The sequence below is a fragment of the Macaca nemestrina genome, chromosome 12 (genome assembly GCF_043159975.1).
Source record: "Macaca nemestrina isolate mMacNem1 chromosome 12, mMacNem.hap1, whole genome shotgun sequence".
NCBI classification, from domain to species: domain Eukaryota; kingdom Metazoa; phylum Chordata; class Mammalia; order Primates; family Cercopithecidae; genus Macaca; species Macaca nemestrina.
This window is the reverse complement of record NC_092136.1, coordinates 84,043,354-84,064,090: the sequence shown is the minus strand read 5'-3', so window position 1 is coordinate 84,064,090 and position 20,737 is coordinate 84,043,354. Positions and strand designations below refer to the sequence as shown.

The 20,737-nt window shown below is 36.8% G+C and overlaps 1 protein-coding gene across 24 annotated transcripts in view; it reads left to right on the top strand.

Moving 5' to 3' along the window:
• Window positions 1-20,737, top strand: part of LOC105468849 (discs large MAGUK scaffold protein 2) — a 2,241,192-nt gene that overhangs the window by 950,687 nt on the left and 1,269,768 nt on the right. Inside the window, exon 1 of one of the 24 annotated variants that reach the window (XM_024788726.2) lies at window positions 8,911-9,559. The exons of 21 other annotated variants lie outside the window; for them this stretch is intronic. In XM_024788726.2, the coding sequence (XP_024644494.1) occupies window positions 9,458-9,559 (102 nt within the window). In that variant the 5' untranslated portion in view covers window positions 8,911-9,457. Of the gene's footprint in view, window positions 1-8,910; window positions 9,560-20,737 lie in introns of those variants that run through there. 2 more of the 24 variants (XM_024788721.2, XM_024788720.2) reach the window with 2 other exon arrangements.

Genomic DNA, 20,737 nt, shown 5'->3' with positions numbered 1-20,737 from the left:
GTGGCATTTTAGTTAATTCTCATAGGAACCCTGTGATAGAGGTATTATTACTCAACAACCTCCTCCCCTTTTTTGTACTTGAGACAATTAACTTTCAGGTTAAGTAACAATTCAGAATTGCATAGCAGGTGTCCAAACTAGGACTGGAACATAGACCCAACTTTTATTATTTCAACATTGACATCAAACTTGGTGAACAATAAGGCCTAAGAAGGGTTCTTCTGTTATTTGAATTTTGCCATTAACAGTATTCTCACAGGTGGTGTAGTGGGTAGTGTTTTGGAGTTGCTTTTTCAAAATGGCAACAAGGTTGAAAGTAACTGTCATGAGAAGTCTCAAAGGCAAAATTGTGAGGGGACAATAATTATTTCAAAAAACACTTGCTGCTGAAACAAAATGTCAAAATTGATTCAGAACGAATAGGCTGGCATTTCTTCAATAAAGAGTATACTCCTCCTACCAAGGAGGTGGCAGGGAGGGGAGCTGGGTCAGGACTCAAAGACCTTCACAGTATTTCACCTAGAGCCTAGGTGTAAGCAGTGGAAAGTCTGGCTGAGATCACTTATGTATTGGTTCTTTATTCATCCATTTATTGACTAATCAACTATATAAGAAAACTATTTCAAATGAAGGTCATACAAACATGCTAAGTAAAAGAGTCTATACTTGGGGGTAGTTGAGTGGACATAGAGGACTTAGAAATTACAGTGAACAGGCCGGGCACGGTGGCTCAAGCCTGTAATCCCAGCACTTTGGGAGGCCGAGACGGGCGGATCATGAGGTCAGGAGATCGAGACCATCCTGGCTGACACGGTGAAACCCCGTCTCTACTAAAAATACAAAAAAACTAGCCAGGCGTGGTGGCAGGCGCCTGTGGTCCCAGCTACTCGGGAGGCTGAGGCAGGAGAATGGCATAAACCCGGGAGGAGGAGCTTGCAATGAGCTGAGATCCGGCCACTGCACTCCAGCCTGGGCGACAGAGCGAGACTCCGTCTCAAAAAAAAAAAAAAAAAAAAAGAAATTACAGTGAACAGAACTCTCCACCCCTATTCAACAGAATATACATTCTACTTAGCACCTCATCACACTTATTCTAAAATTAACCACATAATTGGAAGTAAAACACTCCTCAGCAAATGCAAAAGAACGGAAATCATAACAAACAGTCTCTCAGAACACAGTGCAACCAAATTACAACATAGGATTTAAAAACTCACTCAAAACCACACAACTACATGGAAACTGAACAACCTGCTCCTGAATGACTACTGGGTAAATAACAAAGGCAGAAATAAAGATGTTCTTTGAAACCAACGAGAACAAAGATACAATGTACCAGAATCTCTGGGACACATTTAAAGCAGTGTGTAGAGGGAAACTTATAGCACTAAATGCTCACAAGAGAAAGAAGGAAAGATCTACAATTGACACCTTAACATCAAAATTAAAAGAACCAACGAAACAACAACAAACAAATTCAAAATCTAACAGAAGACAAGAAATAACTAAGATCAGAGCAGAACTGAAGGACATAGAGACACGAAAAACCCTTCAAAAAATCAATGAATTCAGGAGCTGGTTTCTCGAAAAGATCAATAAAATAGACTGCTAGCCAGACTAAGACTAATAAAGAAGAAAAGAGAGAGGAATCAAGTAGATGCAATAAAAAATGATATAGGGGCTATCATCACTGATCCCACAGAAATACAAACTACCATCAGAGAATACTATAAACACCTCTATGCAAATAAACTAGAAAATCTAGAAGAAATGGATAAATTCCTGGACACACGCACCCTTCCATGTCTAAACCAGGAAGAAGTTGAATCCCTGAATAAATTAATAACAAGTTCTGAAATTGAGGCAGTAATTAATAGCCTAACAACAAAAAAAAGTCCAAGACCAGATGGATTCACAGCCAAATTCTACCAGAGGTACAAAGAGGAGCTGGTACCATTTCTTCTGAAACTATTCCAAACAATAGAAAAAGAGGGAATTCTCTCTAACTCATTTCATGAGGCCAGCATCATCCTGATAACAAAATCTGGCAGAGACTGACAAAAAAAGAAAATATCAGGCCAGTATCCCTGATGAGCATCAATGTGAAGATCCTCAATAAAATACTGGTAAACCAAATCCAGCAGCACATCAGAAAGCTTATCCACCACGATTAAGTTGGCTTCATCCTTGGGATGTAAGGCTGGTTCAACATATGCCAATAAATAAACATAATCCATCAATAAACAGAACCAAAGACAAAAACCACATGATTATCTCAACAGATGCAGAAAAGGCCTTTGACAAGTTCAACACCCCTTCAGGCTAAAAACTCTCAATAAACTAAGTATCAATGGAACATATCTCAAAATAATAAGAGCTATTTATGACAAACCCACAGCCAATATCATACTAACTGGGCAAAAACTGGAAGCATTACCTTTGAAAACCGGCATACAGAACAGAGGCCTCAGACATAACACCACCATATAAAACCATCAGATCTGTGACAAACCTGACACAAACAAGCCATGGGAAAAAGATTCCCTGTTTAATAAATAGCACTGGGAAAACTGGCAAGCCATATGCAGAAAACTGAAACTGGACCCCTTCCTTACACCTTACACAAAAATCAACTCAAGATGGATCAAAGACTTAAATGTAAGTTTAATAAAAATCCTAGAAGAAAACCTGGGCAATACCATTCAGGAAATAGGCATGGGCAAAGACTTCATGTCTAAAACACCAAAAGCAATGGCAACAAAAGCGAAAATTGACAAATGGGATCTAATTAAAGAGCTTCTGCACAGCAAAATAAACTATCATCAGAGTGAACAGGCAACCTACAGAATGGGAGAAAATTTTTACAATCTATCCATCTGACAAAAGGCTAATATCCAGAATCTACAAATAACTTAAACAAATTTACAAGAAAAAGAAAATCAAAAACTGGACAAAGGATATGAACAGACACTTCTCAAAAGAAGACATTTATGCAGCCAACAGACATATGAAAAATGCTCATTATCACCAGTCATTGGAGAAATGCAAATCGAAACCACCATCTCATGCTAGCTAGAATGGAGATCATTTAAAAGTCAGGAAACAATAGATGCTGGAGAGGATGTGGAGAAATAGGGACACTTTTACACTGTTGGTGGGAGTGTAAATTAGTTCAACCATTGTGGAAGACTGGCAATTCCTCAAGGATCTAGAACCAGAAATACCATTTGACCCAGCAATCCCATTACTGGGTATATACCCAAAGGATTATAAATCATTCTACTATAAAGATACATACACACATTTGTTTATCGCAGCACTATTCACAATAGCAAAGACTTGGAAACAACCCAAGCGTCCAGTAATAGATCGGATAAAGCAAATGTGGCACATATACACCATGGAATACTATGCAGCCATAAAGAAGGGATGAGTTCATGTCTTTTGCAGGGACGTGGATGAAGCTGGAAACCACCATTCTCAGCAAACTATCGCAAGAACAGAAAACCAAGCACCACATGTTCTCACTCGTAAGTGGGAGCTGAATAATGAGAACACATGGACATGGGGAGGGGAACATCACACACCAGGGCCTGTTGGCGGGTAGAGGGTAGGGGAGGGATAGCATTAGGAGAAATACTTAATGTAGGAGACGGGTTGATGGTTGCAGCAAACCACCATGGCATGTATATACCTATGTAACAAAGCTGCACATTCTGCACATGTACCTCAGAACTTAAAGTATAATAATAATAATAATAAATTACAGTGAACACAAAGGATTGACAATTATGAGGGAACATGATAGATATTAGAGTTTATTGATGTGGGACCTGAGAATATATCATTGCAGTTGTGTTTTCTTCAGTAAGAGGAGTATGGAAGAACTGAGAAAGGGTCTAAGGAGAGTCGCTGAGACAGTAAAACTTGTGAAGAAAGGTTAAAGACTTAGAATTGTTCAGTATAAAGAGATTATACATATTGGGTAGGTTTATTCTTTTCTGTTGACTTTCATTAAAAAAAAAAAACAGAAAAGTGACACAAAGCCCTTATAATTTACTGAGTGCCTAATACAAACCAGATAAAGATGACTGGCATTTTTCAACACATTATCTCATTTAAGCCTTATAGTAATGCTATAATATTATCACCATTTTACGAAACAAGAAATGGTAGCTTAGCTAAGTTAACTAAATTGGTCAAGCATTCGTATGGACTTTGAGTATATTTATTAGTTCTTAATTGTATATACTTTCTTACTGTAAGGAAGAGTTTCATTACTCTCATTTCGGAGTAACCTAGTCAACTGGTTTGTAAACTCACTGATGGCAGAAGGACATTCATATTCCTCTCTGCCTTACATGTTTTGGGAAACTCAATGATAAAAATGCAATGTTCCACTTACATGAAAACATCTCTACTAAAGATTAAATGAAATAAATGGACTTCAATTTACAGTGGTAGAGGAGATGGAAAAGGATTTAAAGGTTGAAATCTCACGCTAATAATGACAAAACCTTATATGTTTGATTGTCTCCAAAGTTCATGTGTTACCTAAACACTATACTTTCTTTATAGGGGTCATAAGGAAGAATTCCCTCAAAGAGTTACTAAATAACAAACACTATTATAGACAGTAGATGAAAAATTGGGAGGTGTTAGCTATAAGTGATAGCCGGGATAGTCTATTTATTAAGAGCTTAGATCCTCAAATCAGATGGCTTGACTTCAAATCTCAATTCTATCACTCGAATAAACCATAGTGTTTTATATTACTGTTATCAGTATTCTCTCTTTCCTCCCTCTGAAAGAATTATCTTTCCCCAACCTTTGTCATCAGGTTGGCCACATGACATTCCTTAGCTAATAAAATGTGAGCTGGAAGATGTTTTTAATGTCTGAACAGATGTTTTAAGATTCGCTGCATATTCAATCATTGATCATTTCTCCTTCCGCCATGAGAACATTAGATAGAGGTTACTCTTCCATGTGACAGAAGCTACTTATAGAGGCTACTCTTCTGTCCATGGACAACATGGGCTAGAATGATAGCTAAGCTATGAAGTACATCTAACATGAGGAAGAAATAAACATTTGTGATTGAAAGTCATCAAAACTATTTTTGTTAGTTGATTCATTTAGCTGATTAGTATAACAATGTTGTTACCTTGGGCATTATTCTCACTCTGTCATTCACTTTCCTTTTTTGGGTGAGATTGAGTGATTGTGATGGTTAAAAATGTTAATGTAGTTAAAGTACTTAGAACAGTGCTGTACTGGTAAAAGTGTTTTGCAGAAAAAAGTCCTGAATTGTGGTGTTTGTTCATTTAAATGGTGTAAATACTCTCTCATGACTGATTCAAAGCTACCAGCATGATGTCACTGAATGTGAAATTAGACAGTTACACATAACCAGCTGTCATGAGTAGGACTGGCTCTAGCACTCTGTGGAATTCAAAACAGTGTACATAGCAAGCATGATATTAGTGCCTATCAAATAGTAAATGTTATGGAAGAGTGAAATTTCTGAAGATAGGTAACTGAACAAAATGGTTTCTCAAATTTCCTTTACATTCATAAAATCGTATTTAGAAGATCACTCAGAGAATTTCAACATTGGAAGCAAACTTAGAAATAATCTAATATACCTATTTCATCTTAATAAAAAAGGGAATTGAAACTTAGAGAGGCTGAGTAGCTTGCTCAAAGTCACACAGAGAGTAGGAAACAGCACCATGGCTCCTAGTAGCCAATCTATTCTTTTCCTTTACAACATGAACAACTTCTTTTTAAAAAATTGCTATGAAAAGAATCAACAAAGAAAAAAGATGAATAACTAGCTAATGTCTCTTACTGTGTCCCAGTTTCTGATTAAGTATAACAATAATAAATAAAAGATTAAAATTAAACCCTGGTTACATTTATTGATAATCCTATTTTTGTAATTATGAGTCCATTTTGAGGAAAGTTGTCATTAGGAGAAATGCTTAATAGTGCATTGTTGTGATGCATCATTTTATAAAAGTGATAATTACTAGGAGGAACTGTAAATTTTATCAATCATTGAAATGTCTAATTAAGAATAGTTTATTTTGACTATAAAAATGAATGCGTCATCTCCTTGCATTTCCTAGTAATATCTCCTAAAAATATTGCAGTACACCCCCATGCAGTACACTCTCAAATTAGTACTTTTCAAACCAGTAATGCAGTGTGTTCATATCTTAAGGTAACAGTGATTCATGTATTTTAACAACAGTGGTTACTGGCTGTAACTATGGAATGCATTGTCATGGAAACCACTTTTCCCCTCATTTTCCCCTTCAATTTACCCCAGAGTTGTTATTTGGAGAGGAGAATTAAGGGAAAGCATTTTATCTAATACATATAAATGGATAACAGATAAACACATATACACGCACATACAGAGAAATGAACTCTCACTGATTAAAGTTAAACATAAAAAGTCAAGGAAATGAAATATACATTTTGTTTTATATTTTGTCATTTCACTTTATCAATTTAAACTAGCACAAACTGTAAAATGGGGAATAACTTGCACATAGCAGCCTTAATGCTGCCCTAGAATAGGAGGTCAGCTTTAGCTTGGGTAATTCATTAGGGAAAGACTGTTAGATATTATTGGAACATCACAATATAGAGCATACAATACTTTTGGGGTGTTTGAAATCCAAATTATAGGCTAATGAATAAGGGAAATATTGTACAGCTTTTTTAGAATCTATTCTCTTGGAAAAACCAGCCACAATTATAGATGCTCTGTAGGTGGAATTGCTCACACAATCACACTTTTTATGCTAACATAAAGGAATAAAATGGTAAGGGATATACTTAATCTATACATGTGACTTTAAATTTTCACACAAGGCCTCAGACCAGTTTTGCTCCTAAAATGTGACCTCGTATGTTTAAGAACTTATAGATTAGACCTCCTGAGTCCCAGCGGCCTCCAGCTATTCATTAGATTGAATCAGTACTGATTCCTAATGGAGATATCTACTAGGCAAGGACTTCTGCACTTAGTGTAAGAATCCCAAAACTTTAGGCATGGCTGCCCTCTACAGTTAGAACCAGGTATAACTCAACTCTGAGGGTCATACTTTGTTCCATATTGAATTTCCTTCAGATAAGTCTTATTTCATAAGGAGGAATTGCATTCCTCTCACAAGGGGGCTGATTAGAATGTAGATTTATTGACATTCTACTGGCCTATAGGATGAAAATGTAGGGTTGGGCTTCATAATCCATATTTATAATAAGCATCATAGATAATTATGACATAATCAGGTTTATTTTCCATCAACTTGGGAGAGAAGAGGAGAGTATTTTGGATATGGGTGGGGCAAAGGCACTTTATAAGGTACTGTCTTTGACTTAACGGTTTGCAAGTTGGTATGTTCTTTTATTCTAACCAATACATTTAAACTTTCTAAGGAGGAAGCATACCATGATATTGAGGCTTTTATTAGTTTACGATATAAGTGGTCTGGCATTCTGATGGAACCGCATCAGGAGGATGTGGTCAGTTTGCCATGGATACTTTGGACTATGTTGTTCCTGTATTTCAGGTGGGATTTCTGAATTTAACACCAAATTGGAAAGAGTCTTGGAATTACCATATTCATGTAAATGTGACAGTCCTGATCCTTCCCAAATAAATCTGAATACTTTGGAACATGTTTCTGGAGAAGTGTGTTATGTCTCTCATGATGCTGTTTTCTAAACTCTCCTCTACTTTTCTTTGAACCTAACCTTCAGACTTACTGATTATGTGACTTGAGCAAGTGATAAAACACTAAGGGTCTCAGTTTCTTCCCCTAGAAAAAATATGTTGAATAATATCTATCTCTCAAGCTAAGAAATGAAATAAGCTATGTAAGTTAAGAGCAGCTACCATGTACTGGGGCTTACCACAGGAATATGTTGGTCAATATATCTGTCTCGTCTTCGTGACAAACCTTTAGGTTAGGGGTTAACACCTTCTAGTTACAGGTAAGCAAACAGGGATTTGGATAATGTAAGTGACTTACAGAAAGCCACATCTAGCACCAGAGCCAGAATCTGATTCCAAACTCTGATGTTTTGCTCTCTTTCTACCAACCATCTGTGAGGCATAGTGCCAGGCATCCAGGTGGCACCCAAAAAGTGCTAGTTTTACCCACTTCCTACCCCCACACCCTTGTTATCACATTTGTTTTTGTCTTCCATAAGCAATTTTGCAGCTGTGCCAGCCAGCCACATGCTGATTTTTTTTTTTTTTTTTTTTGGTCTTTTGCAATTTTGACAGCCTCAGTTAAAAACAAAAAACAAAACCAAAAAACAAACAAACAATAAAGCATCCATCAGTCTTGTCATTCATACTTCTGGAACAACATAAATACTACTTCTGGGGTTTCCTGGAGCCTCAGAGACATCAAGGTGGCGAAGGGGCAGACGCTTCTTTTTTGAGTTTGACAAATGTTATGTCAAATAAAGCCTGGGTTCTGAGGCCGCTTCTCTACCCAGGGAGTGAGTAGGCTCCCTGACCCAGAAGTCAACGGCGTAGGGCACCAGCGAAATCATTTTGAGACTGTTTTCTACCCTAGATTTCTTTGCTGGCCCTCCGACCGCCGCCGGCAAGGCACGCTGTTGTCAAAGGGCTAGGAGGATGCTCCCTGCAGGGCTCCGCGCGGGCCTCCCCTTCCCTTCCCGGGAAGTCGGCCTCGGAGGTCTTCTACCCTCGGGTGGCTGTAGCGGTGGGGGCCAAATGCAGTCTCGGGGTCACGTCAGCGCGGGGAGGTCCCGCGCTCCCACGCTGGGGACTCCTCGGCGGCACCAAGAGCACCCAAAGGCAGGGCCAGGCTGGCAAGCACCGCGCTTCCTCCCTTTCTCAGCCCCTCCCTCCCACCCCACTTGCCCGGCCAGCGCTCCCCACAGTGACTCTGGATTGCAGCAAACCACTGGCTTTTTACCAAATCGGGAGCTGCAGTATGTTTTTTCTTCTTCTTCTTCAGAGGAAATAATTTCAGCCCCCTTCAGCTCGCATGACAATCTTGTGTGACTGGGGAGAGTAGGCGGGCACATCCTTTTACATGCTAATACTGCCCCACCTCCTTTGAACCCTCCTCTAAGTGCCTCGCTTCCTTTTATTTTTATGGTTTATTTTTATTTTATTTTATTTTTATTTTACCTCCCCCAAATTCACCGTAGGGGGAAAAATTCTTTCTTGGTTCTGTCCCTCCCCCCACACGCCTCGTTCCCCAGGGAAGGGAGACCCCGAGAGGCTTGGTACTTGCCCGCGGCGTTGCTTCCACCGGGGCTCCGGGATGGCCACGGCGGGTGCAGGGGGCAGTGATCGAAGCGGCAGCTCGGTCTAGGCTGTCGCTCCGCTCCATGTGCCAGGCGAGCACAGCGTTTGGGTCCCCCAGCGAGCTGCCACTGCCGCAGCCCGGAAGGAATGTCCCCTGTTGTTAAGGACCCTGACTGTTTTACACCAATGATTTGCCACTGCAAAGTTGCTTGCACCAACAACACTTTATCGTTGATGTTTGGATGCAAGGTAGGACGAGGTTCATGTCTTTTTAATGCATGTCGCCTCCCTCGGGGGAGAGAACAATTCCTTTTGTTGCTTGTTTATGTCTCTGCCTGTTGGGAGAGTGACAGAAGCTGCGACTGCTCTGCTCTCTCTGGGAGCCAGCTGGGTTTGGGGGCCAACAGATCGCACTGATTTTCTGGCGTCCGATGTTGGGCCGATAACTCAATGGTGATGGGACCCTGGTGTCTAACATTCAGAGGCTGTAAGAGCAGATGCGGCTCGGAAATGGGCACCTTGGGTGGCTTTCTGCTTGGGATCTCCTTGTGCATTTAGCTAGTGACTGGGCTCCCAAACTCATCTCAGGTTACTACCACCTAGAGCCCCAACCCACTGGGCCAACTAGCAGGAGTAAGTTGGGTGGTCGATGAACTCCAGATGAAATTGAACACATCAATTTGCAATGTGACATATTTTAAGATAAAGAGCTTATTTTTTATTTTAGACAGAAAATCTGGAGCTAGGCTCAGATTGCCCCCAGTTGCGTGCTTTTCCCTTTTATACAATCCACTTGAAATCAACAAACAAATTTTATCAAGAGGTGGCGCAGTTACTCAGTGAAGTTTGTAGTGAATAACTGTCCCACCCCAGATTTTTGTAAAGGTGATTGGTGTTCCCAAAGAAATGAGGTTTGAAGGTTTTTAAAACAGGTTATCATTCATTGCTCCTTTTCTGAAATATATTCACGGGACTTCCTTGTTGGACCTGATGATGCACTCCCTGAAAAAGATGCGTAGAACTTGGTGTTTGAACGATTTAAGCCGGTTAATGGTCTGAGTGCATGTCCTGTTACTATAAGATACAAGTCTTCATTTCTTTTTGTTGTGAAAAGCCTGTGGATTCGTCCAGCTTATTTATATAAAGCACTTCATGTGGCTACTATGGTGACTAAGGGGGGAGAGAGAGAGAGAGAGAGAAAGAGCAAGAGAGAGAGAGAGAAAGAGCCTGCTTCATCTGAAATAAAGTTTGACTTCTCTAAGTGAATATATATCACATTATACCTATTTTTCTGAAAGATAACAACAGAGATTGGATTGGACAATTGGTAAGCACCTTAGGCAGTAAAGTTAATGAAACACACACACTGAACTTCATGGATAGTGCTCATAGGAGGTGTAAGCTTAACGGAAAAATTGGGGGTCAGGATTTTAAGTCTTATATTGGCTATGCCTAGAGAATCTCTCTTCTCTGGGCCTCAGATCTTCTTCTGTAAAATGAGGGCTGTGGATGAGATTATCTCTGAGGCACTCGCCAGCTCTAACAATCTCTGATTAGGTCTTTCATGAAGTCATTGAATTATAATACTATTGCCAGAGATTTATGTTTTTCTACTCAATATGATAGGTTACACTTTAGGGTTAGTTAAAAAATATATTGCCTGTACTAAAGAGTAGCTGTTTGTTCCTTTTGTAACCCCAAAGAGGTCTTAGAATTGTTGAAGGTTTGTGTGTTCATCACTGTCAGGAAAGTGTATGTGAATGAACAGCACCAACAACTAAGGAGTTAGGTTCTCTCCCATACAACCTGCCACTCCTACCTCATGCTTTTATTCACCCTCCTAATTGCATTTACAGTAGCATCTTTGGAATGGTTACTGTTTAAAATCCATTCCCATGAACTTACAAGAATTACTTTGCAGTGCTAAATGATTATTAACAAAGGTGAATTATTTGTCAAGGGAAATTAAACACAAGCTAATAATCAAATAAGATAAGCCATTGGTATAGAGAATGTTGTTGAATATGCATTCAACCCTTCAAGTTCATTTACAGACAAGTTTCTTTTATGCTGTTATATTTTCCCCTGATTTTCAGACCATATTGGAGGGAATTAAAATAATTACAAGCACACACTTTTTTTTTTTTTTTTTTTTTAAGGCTAAGGAAATACATTAGTTAACTTTCTTTACGTTCTCTTCCTTTTGGTATTTGGGTTTAGCAAATTCACTTTATGAGAGAGATTCATGTCCATAGAGTGAAACACCTATGTCATGTGTGTTGGCAGACATCATTTTTTGAAAAACAAATTAATGCTATGTGAAAATAAAATAATACTTTTAGAGACTCTAACCCATCTTATTTTGCAAAGTATTTGAATAAGATAATTCTCAAATCCTTTTATAACAGGATCAATTATTATATTATAACCATACTTAACAGAAGGATAATTATAGATGAATTGACATAAGGATTCCACCTTATAATCTTAAATATGGAAAGAGTATTAGGACTTTCTACTGTAGCCTTCTTCCTAGTGAAGTTCTTCAACATTATCTGACAGATGAAAACAGAATATAATATGGAAAATTTACCTCACATCAGGCTTAAGCTTCAAAGCTAAATTTTGTACTTACTATTGATATGATTTATGTACGTCTAAGTTTCTTCATATGTAAAGTGGCCATAGTAATAACTACTGCAGTGTATATTACTATGTCATTGTGAGAAATAACATTTAAATGAAATGCCTGCAGTACTTACTATGTATAAATTCATCAAATGATTGTTGCTTTTATATGGCCCTAATTATTTTCATAGTTCCACTGAGGTGGGCTTATTACTTATAGGAGAAACTGCTTCCACTGTTATTAACATAGTTCCCTTCATAAATTCTTCATCTTTATTAAGAAATCAATCATTACTTTTCCCAAAGTTATTTTTCTTTGCTCTATGCTGTTTATGTAAAATATAGGAACCATTTATATATTGATATGACATTCAGAAAATGAAGTACATTTATGAAAATTAATGAACAAATTATACTATTATTCCATTTGATCAGTAAATATTTATTAACCACACAAGAAATGCTACACACTGGAGGCATAGCAATAAACTGCTCTTGTTCCCTTTGGTCTCAAATTTAAGTGATATGGCAGATGATTACATTTCTTACAATATTGATTTAAGAAAAAAAATTATAAAGGATTTTCACTGAATCTTTTAGTAATTAAAATGTAATTTAAATAATTTTTGAAAAAATCATGGAGACACAGATTTCAGTAAGGATACTTCAAAAACCTGCAGTCATTTCAAGATTACCTAATAAGTGTGAAAATAAGATTATTAGGATGGATATTTATTTCCTTTCCTGAAAGATATGTATATGGCAAAGTCTAAAACCATTTTCATGTGTAGGCCAGAGTGTCAGTTTCAAAAACACTAAAACTGTTTGCTCTAATTATCTCAGAATGGCTTGAAGGATGCTGAGTAATTTGAGCCTTCAAGCTAGACACTCAAAAGTTATCTTCTTTTGTCACTTAGCCATCTCCAGGATCCCTCTTGTTTTATCCTGACAGCTATTCAATTTAGTTATCTGACTATACGACTTATGACTGTAAACATGGAGTGTCTTTCTGTGCTAGGCATTATGATGGGCATTAGAGATACAAATGTAAGTCCAACACCATTTCTTCCACAAATTAATTCTGAGCCAATTGAGGAAGTAATTCCACTTCCTTTATTAAAATACAGATCACCCACTATCCCACCTAACCTTAAGTTCTCATGAGAGAAACCAAAATAACTTTGTTCCATAAAAAGATTTTCTATTATATCAGTTTCCCCACAACTTTTTTATTTGTGTATTTTTAATTTTATTTATTTATTTATTTTTGCCCCTGTCCATGTGCCATTAACACATTCACAAGGTAATTTATGGGAATGAACTTGCCATGGGGAAGGAGGACTTCTAAAATGTTATTTTTTTGTCATAGTAGTTTCTATGTCATTATCAGAAAATAGGCATCAACTTTACCTTCACTTAACTGTTTTCTCCATCCACAAAGATCAAAGTATTGAATTTAATTTCAAGGGCCAGCCTAAATAGTATTTCTCTTTCCTGTTTCTTGTCTATAGCTGCATTGCAAAGGTCCACAGTCCGTGTGTGTGTCTCCCTTCTTTTATTCCCCTTTTTTATTCCCCAATATTTCTAAGACAAAACTACATACAAACATAAAAGAATATTTGTTATTTGTCCTAATATTCTGAAACTACTTTATAAACTACAGTATTCTCTACAATTATTCCTTTGCTTTACTATTTTAATTAAAAGGAAGGTATAATTGAAATATGATTTATGTTAAAAAAAAAAAGGCACGGGACCTGGATAGACACTTCTTCAAAGGAGATATTAAAATGGCTAATGGATACATGGAAAGGTGCTCAACATCATTAAGTCTCAGGTACAATGTTGGGACTATAGTTAATATTGGATTGTACGCTGGAAATTTGCTAAGAGAGTAGATTTTACATACTCTTACATACACACACACATATATACACACAGAGAATGTAACAGAGATAGTGGGTATGTTAATTAGTTTGACTGTAGCAAACATTTCACTATATCAAAACATTCTGTTGTATATTTTAAATATTTACAATTTTAAAAGGAATGTGGCTAAAACTTGAGCACCTTTTTCTTTCTCATAATAGCCATTTGTTAATATAACAGCTCAACTGAATCACTGTGAAGCCCCTAGGACACATCAGGTATATTCAATATTGTTTTTATATATTAAGATGGGGAAAGTTTTTGAAAATGTTACAGAGTCCTGAAATTTTTTTTTTCTGGTGAATATTTGGACATTTTATAACTTCCCTAACCCTCAAAGGAAAGGAGTCATCTTCCAGAAAGCAGCCTGCCTTTCTTCTACAGGGTGACTCTCACAAAAGAGAGCACAGGGAGAGTAAGGGGAAGGTTAAAATGGAATAAAATGGAAAAACAAAAAAAGGAGAGAATCAAAAGAAGAAAGGGATGAGTTCAAGGACTAAAAAAGCAAAAGGAAAGGGTAAAATAATTGGTTTTATTTTACAAGTGTTATTTCTTCCGATCTCCATAGTTACCAGGCAAACAGAAAAAGGAGCAGGGAAGGAAGGAAAATAGAACAGAATGATGGAAAGGTAAAGATGGGGGGAAAAAAAGAGAGAGAGAGAGAGATAGAAAGGGGAAATGGGTTGTGGGCTCCCCGCCTCCAGAGGGTGCTCTAACACACCCCCAAGATCAGAGGGCCTGTCAGAACCTCCTTGGTGGACAGTTCCCTGGAACCTTCTGGCTTTCTCCACCTCTCCCAGACCCCTTTTTCCGGCCTAGACAGTCTCTGTGACAGAGAAGTAGTTTTGTTTGCCCATTTGTTTATTTAAATGTGGCCAATTTTGTTATAAAGCATTAGTGGTAGCAGAGGAGCCATCAATTTATATATAATTATGTACATTTTTTTGTCACTAGCAGGGTGGTTTCCCTTTACATATTTTGAATATTTCCAAAGGTTGACAATTTTGGTATATGTATTTTTTTATTTTATAGTAATATATGTTCATTGAAATACATTAGAAAAAAAAACAGAAATTCAGAACATAAACTTTAGAAAATACTTTTTATTTCAGAGGACTAGATGTAAAAACTTAATATTCTAGTGTCTGTTTTCCTAGTTTCCCAGTACTGTTTTGGTTTCCTTGGTTTATACGTGACTTATTTTAAAAATGTAGTTGTAATCATGTTGCGTTTGCATTTGAATAACTTAAATTTATATTAGGCTTTGTGAATGTATTTTAATTGCTGAATAACAGTTAACCATTCTTTTGATATTTTGGCTTTTTTTCCACTTAAATTTTCTACTATTAAAAATAAAATAAACATCTTGGGGAATAAGTCTTTTTTAGATTTAAAATTATTTCCTTTGGATAGGATAGAATAAGTAAAATTACTAAGTCAGATTTTTAAAAATAATTTAAGATGCTTGATGATGGGTATTTCTAAGTTTATTTTAATCATAGTTATATAAATTTGTACTACCACAGGCTACTTTGTATGTCATCACATTCTTCATCTTTATGGATTTGTAAATAAGAGGTAGTCTAGTTTTTCTCCTGTGGATAGGGTTAAAACTCTGTTAGGCTTTAATAGGAGTCTCATGACTATATTGCTTTGTATCATCTTAAAATTACTTAATATGCAAAAAATCCAAATGTTTAAAATTGGTACATTAAGGAGACAGCTATTTACATTGCCAAGACTTCAGTTTCTCTCTCAACACATACCCACACTGACCTGCTACCAGTTGTCAGATACTGTTTTCAGAAATGTCAACTCTCTTAATCTTTATAGTGCCCCTTTGAGATGGGTATAGTAGTTATTCCAATGTTACAGATAGGGAAATTGGGGCACAGGTGGTTTAAGTAATTTGCCTGAAGACATATAGCTCTTAAATAGCAGAGCCAAAATTTGAACCTAAGCAGGTTAGATTTGGAGTCTACACTCATTTCCAATATAATTTTGGTACTCTTTCAAATAGCATGATTCTATGCTTAATGTCTTTAAGCTATGAGTCAATTTGCAAAAATGTCATTTACACACACCTGAATTTGAATGTAAGGCACGCTGATCAGAGGAGTCAGTTTTATTGTACAAGAATTTCTTTTGAGAGGAGTTTGATCCAAACATCATTTTTCATAGTATTCACACTATCATTTTCCACAGGAGGTTATTAAATCATGTGGACAGGAGGTGACTTACTCAAGGTCACACAGCAAGTTACACAGCCATGGCTACAACTAGGTCTCCTAGTTTCTAACTCAATGTTATTCTTTCCACGTCATGACTTCTAACTCTGAACTAGAAGTTTTAGAAATCAAGGTGAGAAAAGAGAAACTGACAAGTTTTATCTGCAAGAAGCTGGAAAAATAACACCCTCCTTTCAGCACTGTTGTAAAAATTAAGTGATATATCACATATCAAAACATTTAGCACAATGCCTGGTATGTGGTAACTATAAAATACGTGGATTTCTTTCTATGTTATTAAACCACTTTACATATTGCTGAGAAGATGGAGATTGCTGATAGAGTCAACTGAATAGTGTTAAACACTTTGAAATTCACCTATCAGTAAATTGGATGTATTTTAACCTACCAATGCATTGTTGAAGTCTTCTAATGCTACAAAAGGCAGAATCTGGAAGTTTATATAATTCACACCAAAAACAAAAATACTAGATTATATCTGACCCAGAAAGAGAAAATGAAAAATGAGCTAAGGAGTTAAACAGGTGCTGATGTCCCAAACAAGCAGGCTGCATGGACCTTTTGTCCTCTTCAACAATATATACTTGCCACTTCTAGGTCTTTTAGAGTTTTTATTTTTAATCGTAGAAAATTTGAGAGAAAACCCTGAATATAAAAAATGAGGGTTAACTTTTATGACACCAATAAAGTATGTTCACAGAAAGGGAATGCTGATTTGCAGAATTCAGGATCCTGAAAGAGCTCAGACTTTAAGAAGTCTTTTGCCTTGTATGCATTTATGGGTGTCTAGGTAAAGTTTTAAATAAAGTACATATGGTGAAATAATTCCCAGGATCTTTTGAATTAAATTACCCCTGGACTCTTATGGCATGTAATACTTAATAATTGTATCCTAATTGTAATATTCAGTTGTAAATTCTGTTTGCTTATCCATTTGCTCATCTAAACTGTAGGGATTTTAGGGGCAAGAGCCATAGTATATTAATTTAGTATAATGCCTGGAAGATCCAGTAAATATAATTATGCCTATTGCACAGAAGACAGTTAATAAATATTTGTTGATTGAATGAGTGAGTGATACAGGTGCTCATAAATGTTTACTGAGTGCAGAAGTGAAAAAATAAATGGTGCCTATTTTGTTATTTATTTGTCACTTTTCTTTAAAATTTGTCTTTGATAACTTAACCTCTTGTGTTATCAAACTTCCCAGAGATTATGTTCCCTGAAATAAAGAGTAGGCATTACTTAATGTGCTACCTTGATGTGGTGGTTAACTTTATGTGTCACCTTCACTGGGCCAGACATTTGGTCAAATATTATTCTGGGTATATCTGAAAGATTATTTCTAGATGAGTTTAAATTGGTAGGCTGAATAAAGCAGATTGTCCTCCCTAATGATATGGGTGAGCCTCATCCAACCAACGGAAGACCTGAATAGAACAAAAAGCCTGAGTAAGAGGGAACTTCTCCTGCCTGCCTGCTTTGAGTTGATGCATTGACCTTTACTGGCCTTTGGATTTGAAGTGAAACATTGGCTGTTTTTGGGTTTTGAGCCTGCTGGCTTTCGTGCTGGAACTTATATCATCAGCTTTCCCAGTTCTCAGGCCTTTAGACTAGAATTGGAACTGCATGTTGGCTCTCTGGGGTCTCCAGCTTGCTGGCTGCTGACCTTGGGACATAACCTCCATAATAATGGGAACCAATTCATATGTGTGTGGAGGGGGAGGGGGCTGGGTAGGACAGATAGACTGATTATCTATCTATCTATCTATCTATCTATCTATCTATCTATCTATCTATCTATCTTCTACTGGTTCTGTTTCTCTGGAGAACCCTGACTAATATGGCTAGTATCTGGGGTGAAATGCCTGGCTGTGTCATCACTAATAAGCCATTCTTGTCTAGTAAAGTACAGAGAAGCTAATAAATCATAAAAGCAATCAGATCTCCATGCCATGGTGATCTTATTGACATTAAAATTGTTTCCTCATAAGATTATAGATATATTTTATTATAAGTCACAGATTATACTTCCAGAGACACCATAGTAGAAAACATTTAAAACTAACGATTTTTTCAGCTATACACACACACACACACACACACACACACACACACACGAATGTACTTGTCAGATATATGAACACATTATATATTTCAGTGATTATAAAGAACACAATAATATTTTTTCTACATAAATTTAAATGATAATGTCAGATAGAATAAGAATAGTGTCCTAAATGATGGCTTCTGGAAATCTTATAAATAAAGTAATATTTTTGAAACTTCCATTTTTGTGTGTGTATGTGTGTGTGTGCATAATTCCTAACATAAAATACATAATTTTGATGGGGTTTCATTGCATTATCTTTATTGAAGTTTTTTCCAAATTCCTAAAGTAGTTTAAATTATTTAATTTGATGAATGAGCACACTAAAAACAGTCATTATCTTTAAAATGCTGATCCAGTGCACTGTAACTGCCTTAATATCCACATTATGGATTAAACCAGGCAGGGATTAATGATATCACTGCATCATATGGCAAATAATGATACTATCATATTATCAAATAATAATTAATGATATTACATTTATAATTTCTCAAATAAGATGGCAGCTTTATGTCAGTTGACTTATTATCTAAGGGTGGGAGACTTCGATTTTTCTCTTGGAGCCATGTCTCAAGTATCCTCATTATGGTTTGGTGAAAATCTCCACGTGGAGAAATGTAGGTACACTTGTCCATTAATCAATTTCTAGTTCTCTCTTGAGCATATATATTGTGCTTAACATTATAGTGGGCACCTTAGGTTAGTACTCAAACATGGTAAAATAGTTTCTGCCTCAGGGACCTTTCAGTTTCGCTGGTGAGCTACTGCTAAGGAATGCACATGGAAAAACACCTCACAGAGCAGATTGGACTAACCCTTTTTGGGTGATCACCACTTGCAGTGTTTTATTCTAAGGACTTTACTTGAATTACTCTATATACTATTCAAAATAGATCCATTTAGGAAGTCATTAATTGCTATGTGACACTATCTCTTCATCAGTACAACTAATATCATATGAGGGCCTATACAGTAGTTTAAAGGTAGTCTCATACTTCAGTAGGTTGGAAGGCCCTGCTCCAGAATTTAATGAGAGGACAAAAGAACCAATGATGTCTTTAGGTATAAAGTAGGATTTTTGAAGTTAGTCAAACTAAATCTGGGGTTTTTAAAGCCTTGTACTACGTCAGAAAGGAAAAATAATTTGGTTTTCTATTCAAACCTACAATTGATCTCTATGGTCCAACACTTCTTGAGAAGTGTTGAAAGTAGTAATATGGCATTGAAGGTACGCCTTCCCCTTGGATAGAAGGGAGAAGGGAGAAAGGAGGGAGGAAGAGGGGGAGAGAATGTTAGATTATATATCCTATTCTACCCTCTGTACCAAGCAGAGATACTCTGAGTGTGCTCTTGGGCAGGCAAACATAGATATAAGAAGCAAGTCCTGAGGGCAGAGTTTGGCATTACAAAGTATTGTGACTGAACCATTAGCCATGTGACTTTGGGGAAGCCCTTTCACTTCTCTGAGCTCTAGTTTCTTCATCTATATGACAGAGATAAGATATATTTAATGTGTTTGTTATACCAACAAAACAAGAAAGTAACTAATACAATGTCTCACATGTAGTAGTCATTAAATACCTATTAGTTTTCTTTCTCTTACTGTCTCAGATGTAGTCCTTTCTCTTTTCACTTTTATTTGCAATAACATAGTATGAAATAACCTAGAGAGAAGCTTTTTCATGTTCATACCCAAGACTCACAAGTGAGAAAGAAAAGAGTTAACTGTGTAAACCAGATCATATATTAATTATATTCAATCTTCCTTCGCTGAGTATTCACGAAGTACCACCACTTTGCTAGATAAGGTTTCATCTATCATCTCTAGCATATTATTAATATATCCTATTTTATCCTATTTGAAGTAGTTGGCATAACCTTTCCCATCCCCACTATCTTACTTCAGAGTCTGCTAGAGAATGCTCCCTACCCTCAAAGCAGCTTCCATGTGAGCACAGATTCAGTAATGTGTGTGTTATTATAGCTTTTGTTACCAGACGTATTGGTGCCTGACGATATTCAACTAGATAATTTTTTTCCTAACATCTGCTGCCTGAGAAAATTTTGTTTTAAATATTAGTAAACTTTATTTTCTTTATTTAAAAGGCCAGATGACCATCCAAAAGAAATGTTCCTTGGTATTCTGCAGGCCTGCCTAATTCCTAAATACACTCTTTATGAGTTTTGTAAAATGAGACATTTTCTTTCTGTACTTGTGCATTGCTCTTTTCTGGAACTATTTCCCCAACAATTGCTATGGTTTGTCTCTCAAGCCAGAGGAAAGAAAAGGGTTTTATAATAAAAATGCTGACAGGTTCTTAGCTACAGCAGTATGAGTGGGGATGCTATGATCTCATTTATTGTAGAAACTGGATGCCTGTTTTGGCTGAAGAGAGAACAAGCATCTTCTAGAGCTCTGGGGTTTTAAAGTTTTATCTTGAAAAGTTTGCAAAGAAAAAACAGTGTAGCTGTAGATAAATAGGAAACCCAGAGTATGCAAACTGCACC